The 24401-nt window shown below is 43.7% G+C and overlaps 1 protein-coding gene across 1 annotated transcript in view; it reads left to right on the top strand.

Moving 5' to 3' along the window:
- adad2 (adenosine deaminase domain containing 2) overlaps positions 1-22363 on the top strand; it is a 90052-nt gene extending 67689 nt beyond the window's left edge. The window contains exons 7-10 of the mRNA XM_073029388.1: positions 4166-4380; positions 9854-10088; positions 14441-14573; positions 21630-22363. Of these exons, the coding sequence (XP_072885489.1) occupies positions 4166-4380; positions 9854-10088; positions 14441-14573; positions 21630-21740 (694 nt within the window). The 3' untranslated portion in view covers positions 21741-22363. The remainder of the gene's footprint in view (positions 1-4165; positions 4381-9853; positions 10089-14440; positions 14574-21629) is intronic.
- The last annotated feature ends 2038 nt before the right edge of the window (positions 22364-24401 follow it).

Raw genomic sequence — 24401 nt, 5'->3', positions numbered from 1 at the left:
AGGGGGAGGGGGAAATGCGAAATGATAGGAGAAGACCGGAGGGGATGGGATGAAGCTAAGAGCTGGAAAGGTGATTGGCGAAAGAGATACAGAGCTGGAGAAGGGAAAGGATCATGGGACGGGAGGCCTCAGGAGAAAGAAAGGGGGGGAGCACCAGAGGGAGATGGAGAACAGGCAAACAACTAAATATGTCAGGGATGGGGATATGTCTAGCGGAATTAGTTCTTACTCTCAATAATTTCTCCTTTGGCTCCTCCCACTCCCTCCAAACCAAGGGTGTAGCCATGGGCACCCGTATGGGTCCCAGTTATGCCTGCCTTTTTGTTGGCTTTGTGGAACAGTCCATGTTCCAAGCCTATACGGGTATCCGTCCCCCTCTTTTCCTTCGCTACATCGACGACTGCATTGGCACTGCCTCTTGCGCGCATGCTGAGCTCATCGACTTCATTAACTTTGCCTCCAACTTTCACCCTGCCCTCAAATTTACCTGGTCCATTTCCAACACCTCCCTCCCCTTTCTTGATCTTTCTGTCTCCATCTCTGGAGACGGCCTATCTACTGATATCTACTATAAGCCTACAGACTCTCACAGCTACCTGGACTATTCCTCTTCCCACCCTGTCTCTTGCAAAAAGGCTATCCCCTTCTCACAATTCCTCCGTCTCCACCGCATCTGCTCTCAGGATGAGGCTTTTCATTCCAGGACGAAGGAGGTGTCTTCCTTTTTTAAACAAAGGGGCTTCTCTTTGTCCACCATCAACTCTGCTCTCAAACGCATCTCTCCCATTTCCTGCACATCTGCCCTCACCCCATCCACCCGCCACCCCACTCGGGATAGGGTTCCCCTTGTCCTTACCTACCACCCCACCAGCCTCCAGGTCCAACGTATAATTCTCCGTAACTTCCGCCACCTCCAACGGGATCCCACTACCAAACACATTTTTCCCTCCCCCCCCCCCTTTCTGCTTTTCACAGGGATCGCTCCCTACGCGACTCCCTTGTCCACTCGTCCCCCCCCATCCCTTCCCACCGATCTCCCTCCTGGCACTTATCCTTGTAAACAGAACAAGTGCTACACCTGCCCTTACACTTCCTCCCTCACCACCATTCAGGGCCCCAGACAGTCCTTCCAGGTGAGGCGACACTTCACCTGTGAGTCGGCTGGTGTGGTATACTGCGTCCGGTGCTCCCGGTGTGGCCTTTTATATATTGGTGAGACCCGACGCAGACTGGGAGACCGTTTCGCTGAACACCTACGCTTGGTCCGCCAGAAAAAGCAGGATCTCCCAGTGGCCACACATTTTAATTCCACGTCCCATTCCCATTCTGATATGTCTATCCATGGCCTCCTCTATTGTCAAAATGAATCCAAACTCAGGTTGGAGGAATACTGGCTGGGTAGCCTCCAACCTGATGGCATGAACATTGACTTCTCTAACTTTCGTTAATGCCCCTCCTCCCCTTCTTACCTCATCCCTGACATATTTAGTTGTTTGCCTGTTCTTCATCTCCCTCTAGTGCTCCCCCCCACCTTTCTTTCTCCTGAGGCCTCCCGTCCCATGATCCTTTCCCTTCTCCAGCTCTGTATCACTTTCGCCAATCACCTTTCCAGCTCTTAGCTTCATCCCACCCCCTCCAGTCTTCTATCATTTTGCATTTCCCCCCTCCCCCCACTACTTTCAAATCTCTTACTATCTTTCCTTTTGGTTAGTCCTGATGAAGGGTCTCGGCCCGAAACGTCAACAGCACTTCTCCCTATAGATGCTGCCTGGCCTGCTGTGTTCCACCAGCATTTTGTGTATGTTGCTGTTTGAATAGATAGATAGATAGATAGATAGATACTTTATTCATCCCCATGGGGAAATTCAACATTTCCAGCATCTGCAGATTTCCTCGTGTTTACAGTGGATTCTGGTTAATTGGGCCGTGGGTAATCGGGGCAGTTACTTATTTGTGACAGCTATTGAACAAAAGTTAATCGAGAAAATTGCTGGGATTTCCTTTGTTTATGTAGGACATTATTCCTTCTTAATTGGCCAGGAGACTGTTGCTGAACAAATTCTAACTAGCATCAGTTGCGTACACATTCGTGGCCGTTGAACGCTACGTTGTGACAGAGCAAACAGTTTTTAAATAGCGTCATTTTGCGTATGTGTGTGTTCTAAAAGCAATGATTTCTGTCACTGATAGTTGGCGAGATTTAAGCAGTGAGAATATTTGGAATTGTTTTGCTCTCAGCAGTTTCAAGTATTCAGAATTGGCGATGCCAGGAACAGCCGGAGGTGAAAATGCAACAATTTCACTACTTTAACAAGTTAGGATCTACAAAGAATTTGAAAGTACCAACAGTCATCTTGAATGTTACATTGAAAATGAAGATCTGGACGATGCAATTATCAAAAGCGCTACATGAAGGCAGTCCGTTATCTGCACTAGGTGTCTGCGCTAATTTTGTTCATTTATGGTCAATAGAAAGAACTCGGTATTGTGTTGGTTATTCGTTTGTATTTGACGATGACGGTGAAACTTTTGTAGGAGAGTTTTTAAAATGGAAAAGCTGTTGCACTGAGGCATTTCTATTCTTTTCAAACTTGGAAATCCGGGTCCAGTGGTATGAACATTCATTACAACTTGGGGTCTTCCTTGTTTGCTGTGGATGACCATGACTACTTCTGTACCTTGTCATGCTCTTCACTCTTCACAAAGCCTGGCAGAACTGCCATCTTGGCTGTTAGATCTCACTGTAGATCTCATCTGCCCAGTCTGCCGAAGCTGACTTTAAACGCTAGGACGGGCATGTCCCTATCTCACCGGGATATGAGGCTGTTGGCTACCCTCACCTGGTTTAGCTCACCTGTCAAAGTTGTTAGCATGTGACTGCAATTATGGCCACTGTCACATGCCAACAGCTACAGGTGAGAGCTGAGTGTCCAGTAGGCACAAAAGATGAGTGAGCTACCCCAGAATGGACATGACAAGCCAGAGGTACTACCCCTCCTTGGACCCCTATTCACAGAGGTATATACCGGATGAATTCCTGCATTGATAAGTATTTGGAACTATTCGGTGGGGTGTTTAAGGTGTCTAGGGTGGGGCAGCATCTCTGGTGAAGCGGCTTGTCATGTCCATTCAGGTGGGAACTCTCCTTTGGTCCCCACCGGACACTCGGCTCCCACCTGTGGCTCCAAGTAGCTGATTGCATGAAACACAGTGCTTCAACACGCGGTCTAAGCTAAGTGAGGGTTGCTGCTGGCCTCGTACCCCAGTGAAACAGGATCGTGGCTTTCCTATCATACAAAGTCAGCTTTGGCGGGCTGGGTGGATGAGATCTACAGTGAGATCCAACGGCCAGGAAGGCAGTTCTGTAACGCTCCATGGAGAGCAAAGGACGTGACAAGACACAAAAGATGTCATGGTCATCCACTCAACTAAGGAAGACCCCAGTTTGTGATGTTTAAACTTCTGAGGTCGAGAGTGTGGAACTGCCCCCGTGCAAAGGCTTTTCCACTTTAAACCCTCACAGGTTTCTTGTCATTGTCGGGCACGCTGGATAACCACCACGAGTTAGCATTGGTAGTCTTCTAATTTGTTCTGTATTTCATTTAAGTACATGATTTGTTACCCAGTTTGTCTTTGTTAGACCTTTTTAAACTATTTCCAAGAAACTTCAGCCAATGGGGGCAGCTGCTTAATTGGGTCAAAATGTACCGGTGCCGATGTGTCCCAGTGAACTGAAATCCACTGTACGCAGGTTGGACCTGGGGCAAAGATCAGAATCAGGTTTATTAGCACCAGCATGTGTCGTGAAATTTGTTAACTCAGCAGCAGTTCAGTGCAATACAAAATATAGAAGAGAAACAATACAAATAAATATTTAAATAAATGACAATGTATGTATAATGAATAGGTTAAAAGTCGTGCAGAAATAGAAATAACGTGTTTTTAAAAAGTGAGGTAGTGTTCACGGGATCAATGTCCATTTAGGAATCGGATGGCAGAGGAGAAGAAGCTGAGTGTGTGCCTTCAGGCTTCTGTACCTCCTACCTGATGGTAACAGTGAGAAAATGGCATGCCCTGAATGTTGAGAATCCATAATAATGATAATAGCAACAACTGTGTGTATTATCGGAGGTGTGCTCTCAATATCTTTCTTCTTGTTCTGCAGGGACTCTGTGCCATACCGAAATCCCGAGATGAGACTTAACATTAATTCGAAAGGTGGTCTCATTCCAGCGGCAAGCTGCCCCCCGAGTGTGACTGCTACCCACGTCTGCTGCATGTCTGCCAGTGACAAACTGAGCAGATGGATGGTGCTTGGAGTCCAAGGAGCCCTCCTCAGCCACTTCATCAACCCTCTGTATATCACCAGCATTGTTCTTTGTAAGTACAGCAGGTCCCAGCTGTAGGGGAGGGAAAAATGTTTAAACTACACTCAGTGGCCACTTCATTAGGTGCATCTGTACACCTGTTCACTGGTGGAGTTGAGTGAAGTTATCCCCTCTGGTTCAAGATCCTGATGGTTGAGGGGTATTAAGTGTACCTGAACCTGGTGGTCTGAGTCCAGCAGGACATTGATAGGATGTAAAACTAGGCTGAGAAGTGGTAGATGGAGCTCAACCCAGATAAATGTGAGGTGGTGCATTTTATTTTGGTAGGTCAAGACAGAATATAATAATAGTGGTAAGACTCTGGGCAATATGGAGGATCAGCAAAGTCTTGGGGGCCAGGTCTATAGGAACCTAAAAGCTGCTGCACAGGTTGACAGTGTTGTTAAGAAGATGTATGGTGTGTTGCCATTCACCATCTTTGGGATTGAGTTCAAGAGCCGTGAGGTAATGTTACAGCTATACAAGACCTTAGTTAGACCCCACTTGGAGTACTGTGTTCAGTCTGGTCACCTCAATACAGGACGGATGTGGATGCTACAGACAGAGTACAGAGATTTACAAGGATGTTGCCTGGATTGGGGAGTATGCCTTATGAGAATAGGTTGAGTGAACTTGGTCTTTTCTCCTTGGAGCGATGGAGGATGAGAGGTGATTTGATAGAGCTGTATAAGATGATGAGAGGCATTGATTGTGTGAATAGCCAGAGGTTTTTGTTTCCCAGGACTGAAATGGGGGCATAGTTTTAAGATGCCTGGGTATAGGTACAAATAGGATGTCAGGGGTAAGTTTTTCACACAGAGTGATGGGTGTGTGGATGCACTGTCAGTGAAGGTAGTAGAGGTGGATACAATAGGTTCTTTTAAGAAGCTCTTAGATACATACATGGAACCTAGAAAAATAGAGGGCTATGCAGTAGGGCAATTCTAGGCAATTTCTAGAGTAGGTTACATGGTCAGCACAACATAGTGGGCCGAAGGGCCTGTAATGTGCTGTAGCTTTCTATTTTTCCTGAGGCTCCTGTATCATCTTCCTGATGGCAACAGCGCGAAGAGAGCATGTCATGGTGATGGGGGTCCTTGATGATAGATGCTGCTTTCCTACAAAAGCTTTCCAGGTACATGTGCTCAGTGGTATGGAGGGCTGTGCCTGTGATGGTCTGGGCTCTATCCATGACTTTTTGTAGGATCTTGTAGGATTTTCCATTCAAGGGCATTGATGTTTCTATACTAGGCTGTGATGCAGCCAGCCAGTATACTCTCCACCACACATCCATAGAAGTTTGTCAAGGTTTTAGATGTCATGCCAAATCTCTAAGGAGATGCCATGCTTTCTTTGTAATGACCCTTACACGCTGGGCCCAGAACATAACCTCTGAAACAATGACACTGAGAAATTTAAAATTGTTGATCCTCTACACCTCTGATTCCCCTGTTGAGGACTGTCTCCTGGGCCTCCGGTTTCCTGCTCCGGTTTCCTGCTCCGGTTTCCTGCTCCTTGGTCTTGCTGATAATGAATGAGAGCTTGATTTTCAATCGCCCTCCTATAGGATTCATCGTTACCTTTGATTCGACCAACAACAGCGGTGTTCAGCAAACATAGATATCTCTCAAAGTGATTCATCACTGGATGTGAGTGCTACTGGAAAATAGTTTGTGAAGCAGGTTGGCACGTTCTTCTACTTGAAGCAAATGAGTAACTCAGGCTGCCAAAGTGAGAGGTTGAAGCTCTCTACAGCATTCTGCAGCTAGTTGATCAGCACAGGGCTTTAATACTTAGCCATGTACCCTGTCTGGGCTGGATGCTGTTCGCGGGTTCGTCCTCCTGAAGGATGCTCTCACAAACTAAAATCATTGAATCATTGGGGGCCGTTGGCTTTTGTGAAAGTGCCTCCATATTTTGATGGTCAAAGTGAGCATAAAAGAGCTGGAGATGATCTGGGAACAAATCCTTGTTGTCACCTCTGTTGCATTCAAGTCCTGTCACAGCTGTTGAGCGTCCTTCAGCGAATCGCCACTTTGCTCATGAGGTGGCTTTCTGGAGATCGTACCTGGGCCTCTTGTGCTTTACTTGGTCACCCGATGTGTTCAGATCTACGATGAGTCTTTGAACACTGGCCAGGTCACTGACTCGAAGCAGTCCTGTCGATGCTCCTCTACCTCCAATGACCACCTCTTTGTTGTCCTTACTTCTGTAGCCTTGCTCTTTAGCTTCTGCCTGTATGCAGGTAGAAGGAGCACAACAGATGATCAAATTTCCTTAAATGTGGTCTAGGAACGAAAGGTAGGCATTCCTTATAATAGCGTAGCAGTGGTCGAGTATGTTGGGACCCCTGGTGCTGCAGGTGATATGTTGATGATAATTCTTCAAACAAAACAACACACACAAGCTTGATTCTTCATACAAGCCTCACTGAAGTCCCGACAATGATTGGAAAGGCATTGGAGTAGACTGTTTACTCTTTGCTGATCACGGCACTCCATATCTCGAGTGCCTGCTTAACATTGGCCTTCGTCAGTATGTAGATTGCGGTCAGGATCGTGGAGAAGAGCTTCTTGATAAGTAAAGCAGTCGATGTTCCAGGTTGGGGGAACAAGAATGCAACAAAACTGCTGCATCTGAACACCACAAAGAGTTTACCCTAAAACACAGGTCCCCTCCCCCGCCCCACCCTTTGCCTTCTCCAAATCAGCAGTCCGGTCCATCCAGTGTATCGAGAAGCCCTCGAGGCTAATCATCAACATATCTTGAGTTAGTCACGTCTCTGAAACATGGAATGCAGCAATCCCTCATTTTCCTCCGATACATCTGATTCTTGTTCTCCAGCGACAGTACATTTGTTAACAAGATACTGGATAGAGAAAGTTTGATACCTGGGCATTTTAGTCTGGCTTGGAGTCCTCCACTCCTCCTCTCTTCCTGTCATGGCGATGTAACTTTGTCTGCTTAAAGATGCTGTACATGCATTCTTGAGAGTTAAGTCGGTTAAGTCATTCTAAAGATTGTGAAATTTCTAGTTCATTAAGGTAGTTCAAAAGTACGTTACTTAAAGGGAAATTATAAGATGCAGATTGTAGTGAGAGTAGTTTTGAAGAAGTGTATTCAGAGATGTTGTAAGCTGCCTGCAGAGTGTCTCTGTTTTTCTCACGCACCATCTTGAAAGCATCTTAAGGTACCTACTCCACTATTCAATAAAATTTTGGGTTATCTTTAAGACCAGTACCACTTTCCTGCACCAACTCTGCATGTCTTAATTCTCTCAACATCCAAGAAACTCTTTCAGTCTGGGTCTTGCTGCAGAGTATCATCCTAAAATGTGGACAATCCCTTCCCATCCCTTGACTCGCCACTGAATTCCAGCTTCCAGTATCTGCAGCCTCTCATGGCTCGTCAATCTGTCTTGAATCGACAGCACAGTTAAGCCTTCACAGCCATCTTGGGTAGAGAATTTCAAATGTTCAACAGCTGGGTGAAAAAGTTTCTTCCATTTCAGTTCTGATTGGTTGACATCATATGTTGAGACCATGATGCCTAGTTGTAGACACTTGCATTCAAAAGAGATCTGCTCTTCTAAACTCCTTTCCTAATCTGCTCCATGCCTCTTCATTAAAACAATTTCCACCCCCCATCCCAAATCCTGGGTATTTAGAGAGTGACCCTTTGATGAAGTCCGTCTGTATATCTTCACTTTGATAGGGAGGCCAGATCTGAACTGATTATTCCAAGTGCAAACTCACCCAAGATCTAACACTATTGTAATCTATCTATCTATCTATCTAATAAGATATTTTTAGTTCAGTATTCAAAACCTCTTCAAATAAAAGCCAGCATACTGTTTGCTTAACTACCTGTCATACCTGTACGACAGCTTTCTGTGATTTTTGTGCAAGAAAATCCAAGTAACTCTCATCACAAATATCTTTCAGTCCTCACCATTTAAAAACAAAATAGATTCTATTTTTTCCAGTCGAAGTGGATGATTTTACTTGTATCTGGATTATATTTCATTGGCTATGCCCTCACCCATTCTCTCAGACTTTAGTATCTCTCTGAACGGCAGCTTTCCACCCCCCACCTCAGCGTGCATTCTCCTTACAAATGATGCTGTCACCCGACCTTGGATCAGCAGCTCATTTGAAAACAATTTCCCCGCATCTAAATCACTGAATTAGAGTGAAGAACTGGGACCCAGCACAAATCCATTCGTCATGCCCTGTAACCCACAACTGATCTGTACATTTCTGTCTGCTAATTCACCTTCAGCCTATTTATCTCTAATTCTGTTTAATGGTGATAATTTATCAAAGACTATCTGAAAGACCAAAAACAGTAAAACTTGGATAATCTATTATTTCATTCTTTGTAAATCCCTTCCCACTTCCCATGCTCCCTACTCACTCACCTGACTCACTAGAAAACGTATTGTTAGAATTCTTCAGTCTTGAAGAGGGGGTTTCGGCCCAAAACTGTTTTTCTTTTCCATAGATGCTGCCTGACCTGCTGAGTTCTTCCAGCATTCTGTGTGTGTTGCTTTGGATTTCCAGCAACAGCAGACTTTCTGGTATTTATTGTTATGTAACATCTCAAAATAAAAATGTGTTGATGTACTAATCCAGTAAATTTTCAAAATCTGCTAGTCTGGCACCATCCTAAATCCCTGTGCAGCCAGAATACTTCAAGGGCAAATCCTATTGCAAATGCATTTTCTAAATCAAACACCAGCATGGAAGTGAATGAATACCAGATTAAGAAAAGAAACCGTGGTTGCCGTGGTTAGCATGAGGAATTATGTGCAGAATTAAAAGGGCTGACTTATTTGCAGTTTGGCTAATAATGTTGCACCATAACTAATCTGTTAATTGTAAGAATAATGTAAGGACAAGGGAGTGTTTGTTGCATGAGAAAGCTGCTCTGTGTACCCTTATCAGAGTATGTATGTGATAACGAATGTTTAACAAGCAGCCCCAGACAGTACTCGGGGCGCACTTAATAGTGGACTTTCCCAGGCTCTGAGCGGGGACTCTGTTTTGTCAACTGAGCGATGCAAGCTTGCTAATAAACTGTGTGTAATTTTAAGTAAACTGTTTTTGAAAATTATTCCCTGGGTCTGAACCTAAAGTCATCTGGTAGAGAGGCAGATCAACAAGCGTAGCAGCTAGCACAATGCTATTTCAGCTTGGGGCTTTCTGGACTTCAGAACTCAATCCTGGCACCCTTCTATAAGGAGTCGCTGTACGTCCTCAGCACGGAATGCGTGAGTTTTGCTCTGGGTGCTCCAATTTCCTCCCACAGTCCAAGGACGTGCTGGGTCAGTTAACTGTAAATTGTCCTGTGATTAATCTGGTTTGTTGGGTGTTGCTGGGTGGTGTGATGCCAAAAGGTAGAATGGCCTACTCCACACTGTATTGCTAGAAAAATAAATAACTTTGTCAATTGAACATGAATACTTCTCTGTATTTTCAATGCAGCTGACCAGTTACATGCATTGCATGCCATCAGAAAAGCAGTCAATCAACGTGTGGACGAGACTTTGAATGAGAAACTCCCTGCCCCATTCGTAGCTCAGCAGGCACATTTCTTCCACTGTTTTGAGGAAGGAGCAGAGGAAGATAAACCACTTCACAAAGAGCTGAGCATTAACTGGTGTCAGGGGGATAAGACTGTGGAAGTAGTGGATGGAGCAACAGGAAAAATCACAGAATAGTAAGTCCTCAGCCATAAGAGTTGTCTTCAACCTGAAGTAAATGTATAAAAGCAAACTGTATCGAGTACCTCAAATCCATCCGCCAAAAATGGAACTTCCTGGTGGCCAAATATTTTAATTCCTATCCCCATTCCTATTCTGACATGAGGGTCCATGGCCTCCTCTTCTGCCACAATGAGGCCACTCTCAGATTGGAGGAGCAACTCCTCATATTCCATCTGGGAACCTCCAACTTGATAACGTGCACCGATTTGTCCTTCCAGTCATTTATTTTTTTTCTCTATTTTTTTCCCTTTCACCTCCCCCTTCACTTCTGTTCCCCACTATGGCCTCTTACCTCTTCTTCTCAACTGCCCATCATCTCCCCCTTGTGCCCCTCCTTCTTCCCTTTCTCCTATGATCCACTCCTCTCCTATCAGATACCTTTCTCTCCGGCCCTTTACCTTTCCTTAAGACACAGGAGCAGAATTAGGCCATTTGGCCAATCAAGTCTGCTCCACCATTCAATCATAGCTGATTCTTTTTTCCCCTCTTCAGCTCCACTCCCCAGTCTCCACCCCATATCCTTTGATGCCATGGCCAATCAAGAACCTAATCAATCTCCGCTTTAAGTACATCCAGCAACCTAGCCTCTACAGCTGCCTGTGATAATAGATTCCACAAATTCACTACCCTCTGGCTCAAGAAATTTCTTTGCATCTCTGTTTTGAATGGATACCCCTCAATCCTGAGGCTGTGCTCTCTTCTTGACTCCCCCACCATGGCAAAATCCCTTCCACATCTGCTCAGTCTTGGCCTTTCAATATTTAAAAGGTTCAATGAGATCTTCCCTTAGCCTTCTAAATTCCAGCAAGTACAGACCCAGAGCCATCAAATGTTCCTCATATGATAACCCTTTCATTCCCAGAATCATGCATGTGAACCTCCTCGGAACCCTCTCCAATGCAGCACATCTTTTCTTAGATGAGGAGCCCAAAACTGTTCACAATACTCAAGGTGAGGCCTCACCAGTGCCTTATAAAGCCCCAGCATCACATCCCTGCTCTTTCCCACCCACCTGGCTTCACCTGTCACCTTCTAGCTAGTCCTCCTTCCACACCCCCTATTCTTTTATTCTGGCATCTTCTCCCTTCCTTTCCAAGAAGGCTCTTGGTCCAAAATGTCAATAGTTTATTCATTTTCATGGATGCTGCCTGACCTGCTGAGTTCCTCCAGCATTTTGTGTCTGTTGCTGGGTATTGTTCTAATTGTTAGGTTATATTGGGATGTGCACACGTTTATAAATACCATTCTATACATGGTCTTCACATGGCATTAATGTGGATTGTCAGTTACCTTTAGATGTCAATTAGAAGTTCAAAGGTAAAGACACTTTTAATAAAACTACTAGTAGAAATTGCACACTTTGTGATATTGGGATAGCACGGAAATGTAGCGGCTAGCTTAAAGCTTTACAGCTTTACCTGAGTTCTTTCCCACCGCCGTTTGTAAGGAGTTTGTAGCCTTTCCCATGACTGTGTGGGTTTCCTCCCGGAGCTCTGGTTTCCTTCTACATTCCAAAGACATTATGGGTTAGATTGTGGGCATGTTATGTTGGCGTAACGAAACGGGCAGGCTGATCTCAGTGCGTTCTCAGAATTTATTTACAGGTCCTTTCGGCATAACAAGCCCACACCTCACAATTACACCCATATGACCGGTACGTCTTTGGAATGGTGGGGGAAACCAGAGCACCCAGTCACGGGAAGAACATACACTCTCCTTACAGACAGCAGTGGGAATTGAACTCGGGTCGCTGGCACTGTGACAGTGTTATGCCAACCATTACACTACTGTGCTACCTGTGGACTGATACAAATGACACATTTCACTGTACGTGAGACACATAAAGGTAATCTAGTCTAGTAAATGGACGTCCCGTGACCTGCTTATTTATGTAACAGATTTTCCCCCAAGCCATCGGACTACCAACCTAATGCCTATTGTCTTATTATTTATTGTAATGCCTGCACTATTCTGTGTACTTCATGCAGTCCTGGGTAGGTCTGTAGTCTAGTGTAGTTTTTGTGTTGGTTTACATAGTTCAGTGTAGTTTTTGTGTTGTTCATGTAGCACCATGGTCCTGAAAAACGCTGTTTCGTTTTTACTGTGTGCTGTACCAGCTGTTATGGTCGAAATGACAATAAAAAGTGACTTGTCTTGACTTGAGTATAGGGTTGCCCCAGTTGATTTGGTGTCCTTTCCATATTATCACTACTAAGGCAGGTAAACTGGGAACAAATGGATGAAGAATTGACCCAGTTCACCTCTCTTAATGATAATATGGAAGGGCATCACAGTAGTGTAGTGATTAGTGCCACACTGCTACAGCTTGGGGTGCTGGAGTTCAGTTCTGGTGCCCTCTGTACCTTCTCCCCTTGACCAGGTGGGTTTCCTCCAGGTGCTGCTGTTTCCTCCCACAGTCCGAAGACATATCCGTTGGAAGGTTAATTGGTCATTGTAAATTATCCTGTGATTACGATAGTGTTAAGTAGCTGGGTTCCTGGGCAGTGCGACTCACTGAGGCAGAAGGGTCTATTCGAAATAAAAATACACTTGGTTGAATAAAATAAACCATATACCAATAAATCTTAGTTTAAGGCATATCTTGTGATAATGACAATCCTCAATACACTTTGAAGCCCTTTGTGGGTTGGGGTCAAGCATGGATGTTGCATTCCAGCTGCCTGTGATACACAAGCTGGGTCAGTACAGTATGGAGAGTCAGCTGTTGCCCACGCAGCAAGCTCCCCCTCTACACACAGCTGATGAACGGCAGAGATCGGTACTTGGTGCCAGCGGCATCACAGGAGTTGCCAGTCAGCATTGAACTCAATGTAGAACTACGTCAGGCACTCCAGATCCGGACCTTTCCTCAGGGTTTACTCCCGAAGCCTTCCCCATGAGTGGGTGTAGCCACAAGCCGGCGTTTAGAGGTTTCCTTTTCCTAGATGAGCTGCCACCAGTCGTTGACAAGCCCTATCTGCCTGAAGCGACTGGTTTTAAGGTGCCAGTAACCCATCTTTGCCCCTTCTCCTGTCAGTAGAAATGGTTCCACCATGCTTAATAGGTAAGCCACACATGAAGGCCAGGATCTGGACTTAAGGTTGGCAGAGGTTATTTGAACTCACGCCATTGGGAGCACTTAATAGGTGGTGGGAGCTTGTCCCCATTACCAGCCCCGGCTATGACGTCCTTAAGGAGCTCCCAGTTCCTTAACTCAGGAGAAAAGGGATGAATAATGTGATGCTTCCTGTGGAGCCACTGACTCGCAGCACCAGAGATCCACATTCAACACTGACCTCCAGTGCTGTCTGTGTGGAGTTGGCAGACACTCCCTATCACTGTGAAGTTTCCCCTCATCTGCTCCAATTTCCTCCTGTATCCCATAGATAAGTCAAAATTGTCCCTAATATACAGGTGACTGAGTGAATCTGGAGGCTATTGATAAAATGTGGGTTGAATTGAAATGGAATGTACAATTGGTGTCCATGGAAGCTTCATGGTTAGCACAGTCAATGGGCTGAATGGCCTTTTTCATTTTGTATGATGCTTACGTACATGGAAGAATGGTATAAAACATTTGTACGGAGGCGTGATGTTCACTGGATTTCGCAGTAGTTAAATGTGAGACAGTATTATGAGATGACTTCTTGTAAGGCCATCTGCCCAATCATTTTGAAAAGTTCATTTAGTGGAGAACTGAAATTTAAAGAACTACTCATCTGTAGTTAGTGTTTATCTGGAAAGCATATTTTAATGAATTTATACACAAGATTTTTCAGATGCTGGAAATTTAACACATACGAAATGCAGGAAGACTCAGCAGGTCAGGCAGCATTTATGGAGAGGAATAAAGAGTCAACTTTCTGGCCGAAACATTTCATCAGGACAGTTGGTATTTTGTGTGTTATGTTTTGTGATGTTTGTAACTCCAAAACATAAAACTAATTTAAAGGAAGCACAGAGTCAGGAATAACTTGTATTCATTCTTAGAATCATTTTTTATTTTAGCAAGGCAGTTACATATGATGTGATGGCGTGATGACGTATGCCATTTGCTTACTTTTACTTATAACCAGCATTGCATTATGTAACCAACAAAGAATGCTTATTCAAACAATATATTTACAATGTAACTCAAGTATTACTGAAATATTAAATATGTAACACTTTTAATAACTTTTCAAGAAGCAAAAATATGATGCAAGGTTCAGAAGAATACTTTGATTATGTAGAAATACAGGGTATGTTTCGTTAATTACTGGGTCAGTTTGACTTTAATTATTTCTTTTTAACATTACTATTTCAGTTCCCCCTTTAAGAATGGAGTCAACACTGCCAGTCGTTTATGCAAGGCTGCCATGTTCTGTTCCTTTCAACATTTAGCAAGAGAAATGGAGAGATTGGAGCTACTGAAATGGTCAACATATCACGAAGCCAAGGTAAATCAGTCTGTTGTGTTGATGTAAAATGGTTAAGATATTGTACATTTATTTGTTTAAACCAAAGGTAACTAGTTAATCTTATCAAAAATGAAGGAACTAAGAATGAAAAAAAAATCAAAGTCACTGAGCCCAAATGATCTCAATGCAGAGTAATATTTCCTGCAACATTACAGGTTCAACACACATCCTACTAGTCCGGAAAATCTTTGATTAATATTTATTGTGTATTCTATTTTTATAGTTATTTAGAGATACAGTGTGGAACAGGCCCTTTCAGGGCAACCACACAGCGCAGAGTGAATCTATAGTAAAGACATTTTAGGCTCTTGGCTCCCAAAAACAAAGCGTGAGGTTCCTTCAACTACTCTTTCTGATTTGCTGTTTCCTCTCTTTGTAAGCCTAGAGCTGAAAGAGAAGTTTGCTCCAAGAATATCAAAACACTGTTTAATCCATCTGCAAGGTCGTGTTTCCCTCCTTGACAAAGATCCTGCAACCTATTGTCTGTGCTTTAAAACCCGAGTTTGTGATTGTTACTTCAGCCATTTCAAGCATGTTGCACAGGCAGTGATGTCAGCAAAGGTTTGTGTTTTATAAAAGTTACAGAACCTCAAAAATTCAAAGGAATGTGTTTTTCCTTTGTCACTTAAGCCATAAAAAAAACAAACATTTTGTTCCACTTATCTAGTAACAAGTTAGGATTCGAATTATATCTAATTTCAGCATTTTCATTGAATAAAATAATACACTGAAGTATACACCATACACCAAAATTACTCGTTTCTGACAGCCTAGCCCAATATTGTTAAAACTTCTAATGATTTGTCTTCTAATTTATTCAGTGACAAATTTTATCTTTAAAATGTCATGAAATTTTTCTTTATTGATTTGGGGATAGGATATCTTCCAGCCTTCAGTATTGACATCTGTATTGGGGAATGTTTTTTGGAATTGGCACACCTGACTCGCCTGTGCATTTCCGACACCATGCTCAAAGTTCAGAGTACTTTCATTATCAACGTATACAACCTTGAGATTCATCTCCTTACAGGCAGCCACAAAACAAAGAATCCCAATAGAACCTATTTTTTAAAAAAATGACCATCAAACACCCAATGTGCACAAAAGAAATTGTGCAAACAATAAAAGTAAGCAAATAAGATTCAGAACTGAAGTTCAGAGAAGTGAGCCCGCAGCCACGCAGCCAGTCACCGCTGTAGCCAATTCAGGAGCCCATTGGTCTTGGGCCACAGCATCAGTTCAGTGCAGAGACAAGTAAATCTTGAGGAGGGGGGGGGGGGGGCTCTGAACCACCCTGACCTATTCAATCAGGCCTGGCACTTACATCAGCTAAACATTGGCTCATGACCCGAGCTTGCCGCTTCGGTATGCTCTCAAGCTCAGGGCCCACTGCCTCAATTTGACCCATACCCAATCTTTCCAATTCCCAGCACTTAAATCAATCAAACGTCGGGTCTTTCCTTGCTCACGGGCCTGTGCCCCTGCATTGCCTTCACTCACCTCACCTCGAATCTACTGCATCAGATCACCTCCATATCTACCCTAGCAGCGGCCAAACTATAAAAGGTGCAGGGACTCCATGGAAATGTTCTCTTTTGCCATTTCTACAGCTTGGATCAGTGCAGGCCCGGGCTGTATTTGGTTATGTAGAACAGTAAGGTACAGGAATAGGTTTGTGCCAAACATGATGCCAAATTAAATTAAATTGCTTCTGTCCGCAGATGGTTTACGTCCCTCCATCCATGAATATTCACGTGTCTTGTCTAAAAGCCTTTTAGACACCACTATTGTAACAGCTTCCTCCCACTATCCCTGGCAGCCCATTACTGTAGATATATCTCATCATTAAATGGACATAGAACAGTGCAGCAAGGAACAGGCCCCTCAGCCCACAACGTTGTGCAGAGCCAATTAATCAAATGGCCAACCAACTAATCCCTTCTGCCTACACAATGTGCATATCCTTCCATTTTCCTCACATTTATGTGACCTACCTAAACGTCCCTTAAAAGTCTCTAATGTAATCTGTCTGTACTACCACCCCAGGCAGCGCATTCCAAGCACCCACCACTCTCTGAGTGAACTTGCCCCTCACATCTCCTTTGTCTTATATGCATGCCCTCCAGTACTAGACAATTCAATTGAATGCTGAATGAAACAGCATTCCTCTGGGACCAAGGTGCAAAACATACACAGCACATTCAAAATAGCAAGCAAAAAAACAGTCACACAACACACACACTCACCCCTATATACATAGCCCAAGTCCCTGAGCGACATATCCTGCAAACTGATGGTACAGGTGTCCCCCGTTTTTTGAACGTTCGCTTTACGACAACTCGCTGTTACAAAAGACCTACATTATTTACCTGTTTTCGCTAACAGAAGGTGTTTTCACTGTTACGAAAAAAGGCAGTGTGCGCGCCGAGCAGCCGAGTTCCTCCCCCGGAACTGCATTCTAGCCGGCATTGCTTAAACACGTGCCTGTGAGCATCTGTGCTTTATGTCGATTTATTTTGTGCATCCGTTAGCAAGATGAGTTCTAAGGTATCGGAAAAGCCTGAAAGAGCACGTAAGGGTGTTACACTTAGCGTAAACTAGACATAATTAAGCGTTTCGATCATGGTGAACGAAGTAAGGACATAGTGAGTTTGGCTAAGGGTTTGTGGAAGTTGACGAAGATAATGTTGAAGAGGTTTTGGCATTCCATGACCAAGAACTGACAGATGAAGAGGAAAGGATAACAATTGAAACCGAACACAGTAGCGAATGGCCCGAAAGTGAAGTCGTCCAGGAACTGAACATGAAGCAATTGTGTGAGATTTTCGCTGAGATTGACAACGCTGCAATGATTGCAGAAAAGTATGACTTTAATTTTGAAAGGGTACGTAGGTTTAGGGCATATTTGCAGGATGGTTTGAGTGCTTACAAAGAACTGTATGATAGAAAAATGCGCGAGGCTAAGCAGTCAAGCATACCGTCGTTTTTCAAGCCTTCTACACCAGCCACACCAGACAATGAAACTCGATGTTTGACATTGAGGCAGGCAGACATAGAAGAAAGTGACCTGCCTGCCCTGATGGAAACAGACGATGATGAGATGACACCCCAGTGTCCTCTACTTCCCACCACCCCAACCTCCGATGACTCAGCCTAACACACCATCATCAGTGTCCTCACTGTCTTCCTGATTCTGGTAAGTGAAACTACACTGGGCGTACATTATTTCTACTTTATATAGGCTGTGTATTTTTATGTGTTACTCGGTAGCTTCATAGCTTAAAGGTTACTGGAAAGAGTGTTTCTGCCGGGAGCGCTTGCGCCGCGTGTTTCTGCCGGGAGTCCTTGCGCCGTGTGTTTTTGCCGCGAGTGCTGCTGAGAGCAATTGCGTGAAATTTTCGCTGCGGTGGACAGTGTTGCCAATAATTGTAGAAATGTATTCCTACATTATATAGGCTGTGTATTTATCAGATCATTACTGCTTTTACTACAAGTTACTGTTATTTTAGGTTTTATGTGTTGTTTGGCATGATCTGGTAGGTCTGCGAACGCTCACAAATTTTTTCCCATATAAATAAATGGTAATTGCTTCTTCACTTTACGACATTCCGGCTTACGAACCGTTTCATAGGAATGCTGTACCTTCGACAAGCGGGGGAAACCTGTACTGTATATCTATGCTTTCCACTATCACTGCCACTCCAGAGAAGACAACCTGAGTTAATCCAGCCTCTCATGACAGCACATGCCCTCTAATCCAGATAGCATTCTGGTAAACCTGCACCCTCTCCAAAGTCTTGACATCCTACCTACAGTGGAGCAACCAGAACTGTATGCAATACTCCAACATGTGGTCTAACTAGAGTTTTATAAATATTTCTTATGTGGCTACAAGAATAACATTTTAAATAGTTTGAGATTTTTCCCCAAAGTGATATAACCTTTTCTAAAATCAGCCATGGATCTCCTTAAGATCAAGCTATCTGTAGGAAAATTCTTTTTGAATGCAACAAGACCACAATATTTTAATTTCTTCTATCTACAGTGACAGGAAGAACAGAAGTCTTTGAAGCAATCATTTTTTGGCATCAATTAATTTACGATAATCAAAGATCCTGAGGAAGATTTATTTCTAGTTCAGCTTGGCAGGGTAATTCAGTAACCAAAACTGCTCTAAGTTCAACTCATAATTTGCACCAGCCTCCCATTTGTGCGAAAAATCAATTTCCTTTCTGTCAAAGCTTCATTTTTCTCAAATCTCCCACATGTGACTACTCCCCTTGCCTCAGCTGTGCAGAGAACATTTCCTGAGTATAGTTTTGAAACTTGCAGTCAGAGATTATTGACGAATACAAATGGGTGGCCACGTTCCATGCCATTGTGTGCATTGGTAAATGGACTGAGTTCTTGGCAGCTGTAACAGCCAACGTTGTCTTTGAATCACTGATCTGCAAACTTACTGACAGAATCAATTAACTTCCCAGGAGTTCTGTAGTTTTAGGTAAATTTATTATCAAAGTACAGATATAAAACCATAAGATATAGGATCAGGGTTAGGCCATTTGGCCTATCAAGTCTGTTCCACCATTTTGTCTTGGCTGATCCATTCTCCTCTCAACCCCAATCTCCTGCCTTCTCCCCTTGTCCCTTCATGCCCTGACTTATCAAGAATCTATCAACCTCTTCCTTAAATATACCCACTGAATATACCCTCATCCACCCAGGACATGCTCTTTTCTCTTTGCTACTGTCAAGAAGGAGATACAGAACCCTGAAGACATGTGCTCAGCGATTCAGCACCAGCTTCTTCCCCTCTGCCATCTGATTTCTAAATGGACTACCTCACTTTTTTCTATTTTTGCACAATTTTTCATTGAACTATTTAATATATATATTCTTACTGTATATATTATATATAATGTATATATATTTAATATATACATAATATATACATTATATATAATATAATAATATATACATAATTATATATTATATATTCTTACTGTAATTCTTACATCCGGTGCTCCCGGAGTGAACTTCCTGCTTTCCGCAGGGATCACTCCCTACGTGACTCCCTTGCCCATTCATCCCCCCCATCCCTTCCCACCGATCTCCCTCCTGGCACTTATCCTTGTAAGCGGAACAAGTGCTACATCTGCCCTTACACTTCCTCCCTCACCACCATTCAGGGCCCCAGACAGTCCTTCCAGGTGAGGCGACACTTCACCTGTGAGTCAGCTGGTGTGGTATACTGCGTCCGGTGCTCCCGGTGTGGCCTTTTATATATTGGTGAGACCGGATGCAGACTGGGAGACCGTTTCGCTGAACACCTACGCTCTGTCCGCCAGAGAAAGCAGGATTTCCCAGTGGCCACACATTTTAATTCCATGTCCCATTCCCATTCTGATAAGTCTATCCATGGCCTCCTCTACTGTCAAGATGAAGCCACACTCAGGTTGGAGGAACAACACCTTATATACCGGCTGGGTAGCCTCCAACCTGATGGCATGAACATTGACTTCTCTAACTTCTATTAATGCCCCTCCTACCCTTCTAACCCCATCCCTGATATATTTTGGGTTTTTTCCCCTCCCTTTTTTTTCTTTCTCTCTCTGCCCATCACTCTGCTTGTTCTCCATCTCCCTCTGGTGCTCCCCTCCCCCTTTCTTTCTCCCTAGGCCTCCTGTCCCATGATCCTTTCCCTTCTCTAGCTCTGTATCCCTTTTGCCAATCACCTTTCCGGCTCTCAGCTTCACCCCACCCCCTCTGGTCTTCTATCATTTTGCATTTCCCCTCCCACTCCTACTTTCAAATCTCTTACTATCTTTCCTTTCAGTTAGTCCTGACGAAGGGTCTCGGCCTGAAACGTCGACAGCACTTCTCCCTATAGATGCTGCCTGGCCTGCTGTGTTCCACCAGCATTTTGTGTGTGTTGTTTGAATTTCCAGCATCTGCAGATTTCCTCGTGTCTGCCTTCTTATTGTAATTGATTTATTTATATTTGTCATGAATACTGCTGCCACTAAATTAACAAATTTCATGGCATACGTTGGTGATATTAAACCTGATTCTGACCTGGCCTCCACAGCTGCCATTGGCAATGAATTCCACAGGTTCACCACTCTCCAGCTAAAGAAATTCCTCCTTATCTCCATTCTAAAAGGATGTCCCTTTATTCTGAGGCTGTGTCCTCTGGTCTTAGACACCCCCACCATAGGAAACATCCTCTCCACATCCACTCTATCTGTGTCCTCTGGTCCTAGACTCTCCCACTATAGGAAATATCCTCTTCACATCCACTCTATCTGTGTCCTCTGGTCTCAGACTCCCCCACCATAGGAAACGTCCTCTCCACATCCACTCTATCTGTATCCTCTGGTCCTAGACTCCCCCACTATAGGAAACATCCTCTCCACATCCACTCTAACAAGGCCTTTCGATAGGTTTCAGTGATGTCATCCCACATTATTCTGAATTCCAGTGAGTACGGGTCCAGAGCCATCAAGCGCTCCTCATATAAGCCTTTCAATCCTGGAATCGTTTTTGTGAACCTCCTTTGAACCCTCTCCAATGTCAGCATGTCCTTCCTTAGATAAGGGACCCAGAGCTGCTCACAGTTGTCCATGAGGTTTCACCCGTGCCTTATAAAGCGTCAACATTACATCCTTGCTTTTGTATTCTAGTCCTCATGTCACCAGATACATTGTCAGAGATTCATTGTCTTGTGGACAGACTCAGTCCATCCATAGAATAATATCCATAACCGAATCAATGAAAAACTGCACCAACTTGGGCATTCAACCAGAGTGCAGCAGTTAACTATGTAAATACAAAAAGAAAGAAAGAATAATAAGAAACTTGCAAGCGACTTGAAATTTGCAAATTCTTAAACTGATTCTTTGTAATATCTAAGCTGACCCGATCCTGCAGTTTGCAGTTGAATTACGCCTGCAATCATTTAACTAATTTCAGATATAAAAATGTGAATATTATCCACATGTGAAGTGATAGTCTGGTTTTGCATAATCGTTTCAGATGAGAGCTAAAGGATATCAACGAGCCAAGGACGTCATGAAATATCACTTTCGATTCACTGGAGCAGGTCCATGGCCACAGAAACACTTCGTTGACAACTTCAGCAAATAGAGTTCATTTGGATATAAAATAACTTTTTTGTTTTTTTTTGTTTAAAGATCATTCTGAAGTTAAAAACAGAAAATTCTGGAAATAATCTTCAGTCAGCAGGCCAGGCAGCCTGATTCTCAGTTTTTTTTTGTTTGGATCATGCTCTACTCCTTTTGTGAAATGAGTGAGAATTATCTTTTAAATAACTGGCCATGTGGCTTTTGTTTCGGTTATAATATTAAAATACCATTTCAAGAAACTATTAAGTGTTGTACTTTGTAAATAGTTTGTTCTGTCACCTGCTCCATTGCTGGTTCAAGTTTTACACACGCCTCTTGTCATTGCTGGCAAATATCTGAATGGTGACAGGAAATGCACCAGCGTCAGCACGAGTCAGAAACAGAGAAACAAGAATAAGCCATTTAGTTGTTCAGTGCACACAACATGCCCTCCTACTACATCCTAGAGCCTAGAAAGCAAGGCTCTTTGGATTAGGACAACCACGAGGTAGTCGCGGGAAGCTGAGGAATGATTGCAGGGTTGCTTTGAGTAAGTGCAATGGACTGTGTTCAAGCGCTCATCTAGAGTTCTGAATGAATACACCAGGGTTGTAACAGACCATTGAAACTGCTGTAGATGAGTGTGTCCCCATGAAATCGTTCAGGGGTGGTTTGCCCCAATGAACCTTCCTAAGAAGGTTGGCGTCATTCAATGTCTGTAGTGAGATGCTGAAGATGTTCTATAGGTCAGTTGTGGAGAGCGCCCTCTTCTTTGTGGTGGCGTGTTGGGGAGGAAGCATTAAGAAGAGGGACGCCTCACGTCTTAATAAGCTGGTAAGGAAGGCGGGCTCTGTCGTGGGCAAAGTACTGGAGAGTTTAACATTGGTAGCTGAGCGAAGGGCGCTGAGTAGGCTACGGTCAATTATGGATAACTCTGAACATCCTCTACATAGCACCATCCAGAGACAGAGAAGCAGTTTCAGCGACAGGTTACTATCGATACAATGCTCCTCAGACAGGATGAAGAGGTCAATACTCCCCAATGCCATTAGGCTTTACAATTCTACCGCCAGGACTTAAGAACTTTTTAAAAGCTATTATTAATGCTTTTTGAGATAGTGATTTAGATGCATATCATATTTTTTTACTGAGTTAAGTATTGTATGTAATTAGTTTTGCTACAACAAGTGTATGGGACATTGGAAAAAAAGTTGAATTTCCCCATGGGGATGAATAAAGTATCTATCTATCTATCTATCTATTAAAGCCAGGATTTGCTGAGGGCCAGATCAGAGGCATTCAAATTGGGAGATCAGGAATGCAAGAAGAGTTACAAGTATGATCCCCAGAAAGCCACCTCACGGGTGAAGTTGTGGCAGGGTTTCAATGCTATAATTTCCTACCAAGTTAAATCAAGTGACATGGGGAACAGTAGGGCTTCACTTCCAGATGAGCTCAGTGCCTTCAGTGCTCACTTTGACTGTCAGAACACGGAGGAACCTTTGCAAATCTGTACATCTCCTATTGAACCTTTGGACTCAGTAACCATATAACAATCGGCCCTCCTTATCCACGGGGGATTGGTTCCGAGACCCCCCGCGGATGCTCGTCCCTTATTTAACCTGAATCAGTGCGGTGACCTTTAGGACCCAGCGCAACCCCGGACTTTATTTAACATGTTCAGAGCGGTGGGCATTAGGACCCCCGGTGTAGCTCTGAATCCGTGGTGTTTCTGTTCACGAAAATAATCACGATCGCGATTGAAAATAAGGTGGAAGTAATAAAGCAATCGGAAAGAGGTGAAGCGCCATCGGTCACTGGAAAAGCGTTAGGCTACAGTCGGTCAACGATTGGAACAATTTTAATGGAGCATGTGAAAGGTCCTGCCCCGATGAAAGCTACGATTATTACTAAGCAATACAGTGGTTTAATTATTGGGTTTTTGATCCTCCACATCAACCCGGCATGGTGGAGAGCACACTCGATAGCGATCTGTCACTAGATTGACCTTGGGAACTTCCTGAGCCTGGCGCTGAAACATACGTTCTTAAGTGTTTTATATGCATAGAAAGGTAAAATATATACTATATACGAATGCAAAAGTTTGATTAACTGACGCTAAATAATACCGGATGTACCTGTTCTGACTTGCTTAGTAAGAGAACTTCCGATTTTTTTCGATCCCGATCCAGGATAACCCATGCACATCCTCCCGTATACTTTAAATCATCTCTCGATTACTTATCACAGCTAATACAATGTAAATGCTATGTAAAATAGTTGTTATACTGCATTGTTTAGGGAATAATGACAAGGAAAAAAGTCTGTACATGCTCGAACAACAAGTGCTGGAAGAGCACTTCTGAGTTTTCACGATTCGTGGATAAGGAGGGCCGACTGTACAGCACGGAAACAGGCCATCTCAGCCCTTCTAGTCCATGCCGAATAGTAGCTGAAGATGATGTGTGGGCTGCCTTCAGGAGAGTTGATCCAAGGAAAGTACCCGGTCCGGATGGGGTAGCTGGCCGAGTACAAAAGGCTTGTGTTGACCAGCTGGCTGACGTGCTTACGGATATCTTCACCTCTCGCTTCAGCTGTGTGGAGCCCACCTACTTCAAGTGCATGGTGATCTGCCTCAATGACTATCGCCCAGTTGCATTTACATCCACAGTGATGAAGTGCT

This window comes from Hemitrygon akajei, chromosome 25, assembly GCF_048418815.1.
Source record: "Hemitrygon akajei chromosome 25, sHemAka1.3, whole genome shotgun sequence".
Lineage (NCBI taxonomy): Eukaryota > Metazoa > Chordata > Chondrichthyes > Myliobatiformes > Dasyatidae > Hemitrygon > Hemitrygon akajei.
Note: the sequence above shows the minus strand (reverse complement) of the source record. Positions and strands in the feature narration are given on the sequence as shown.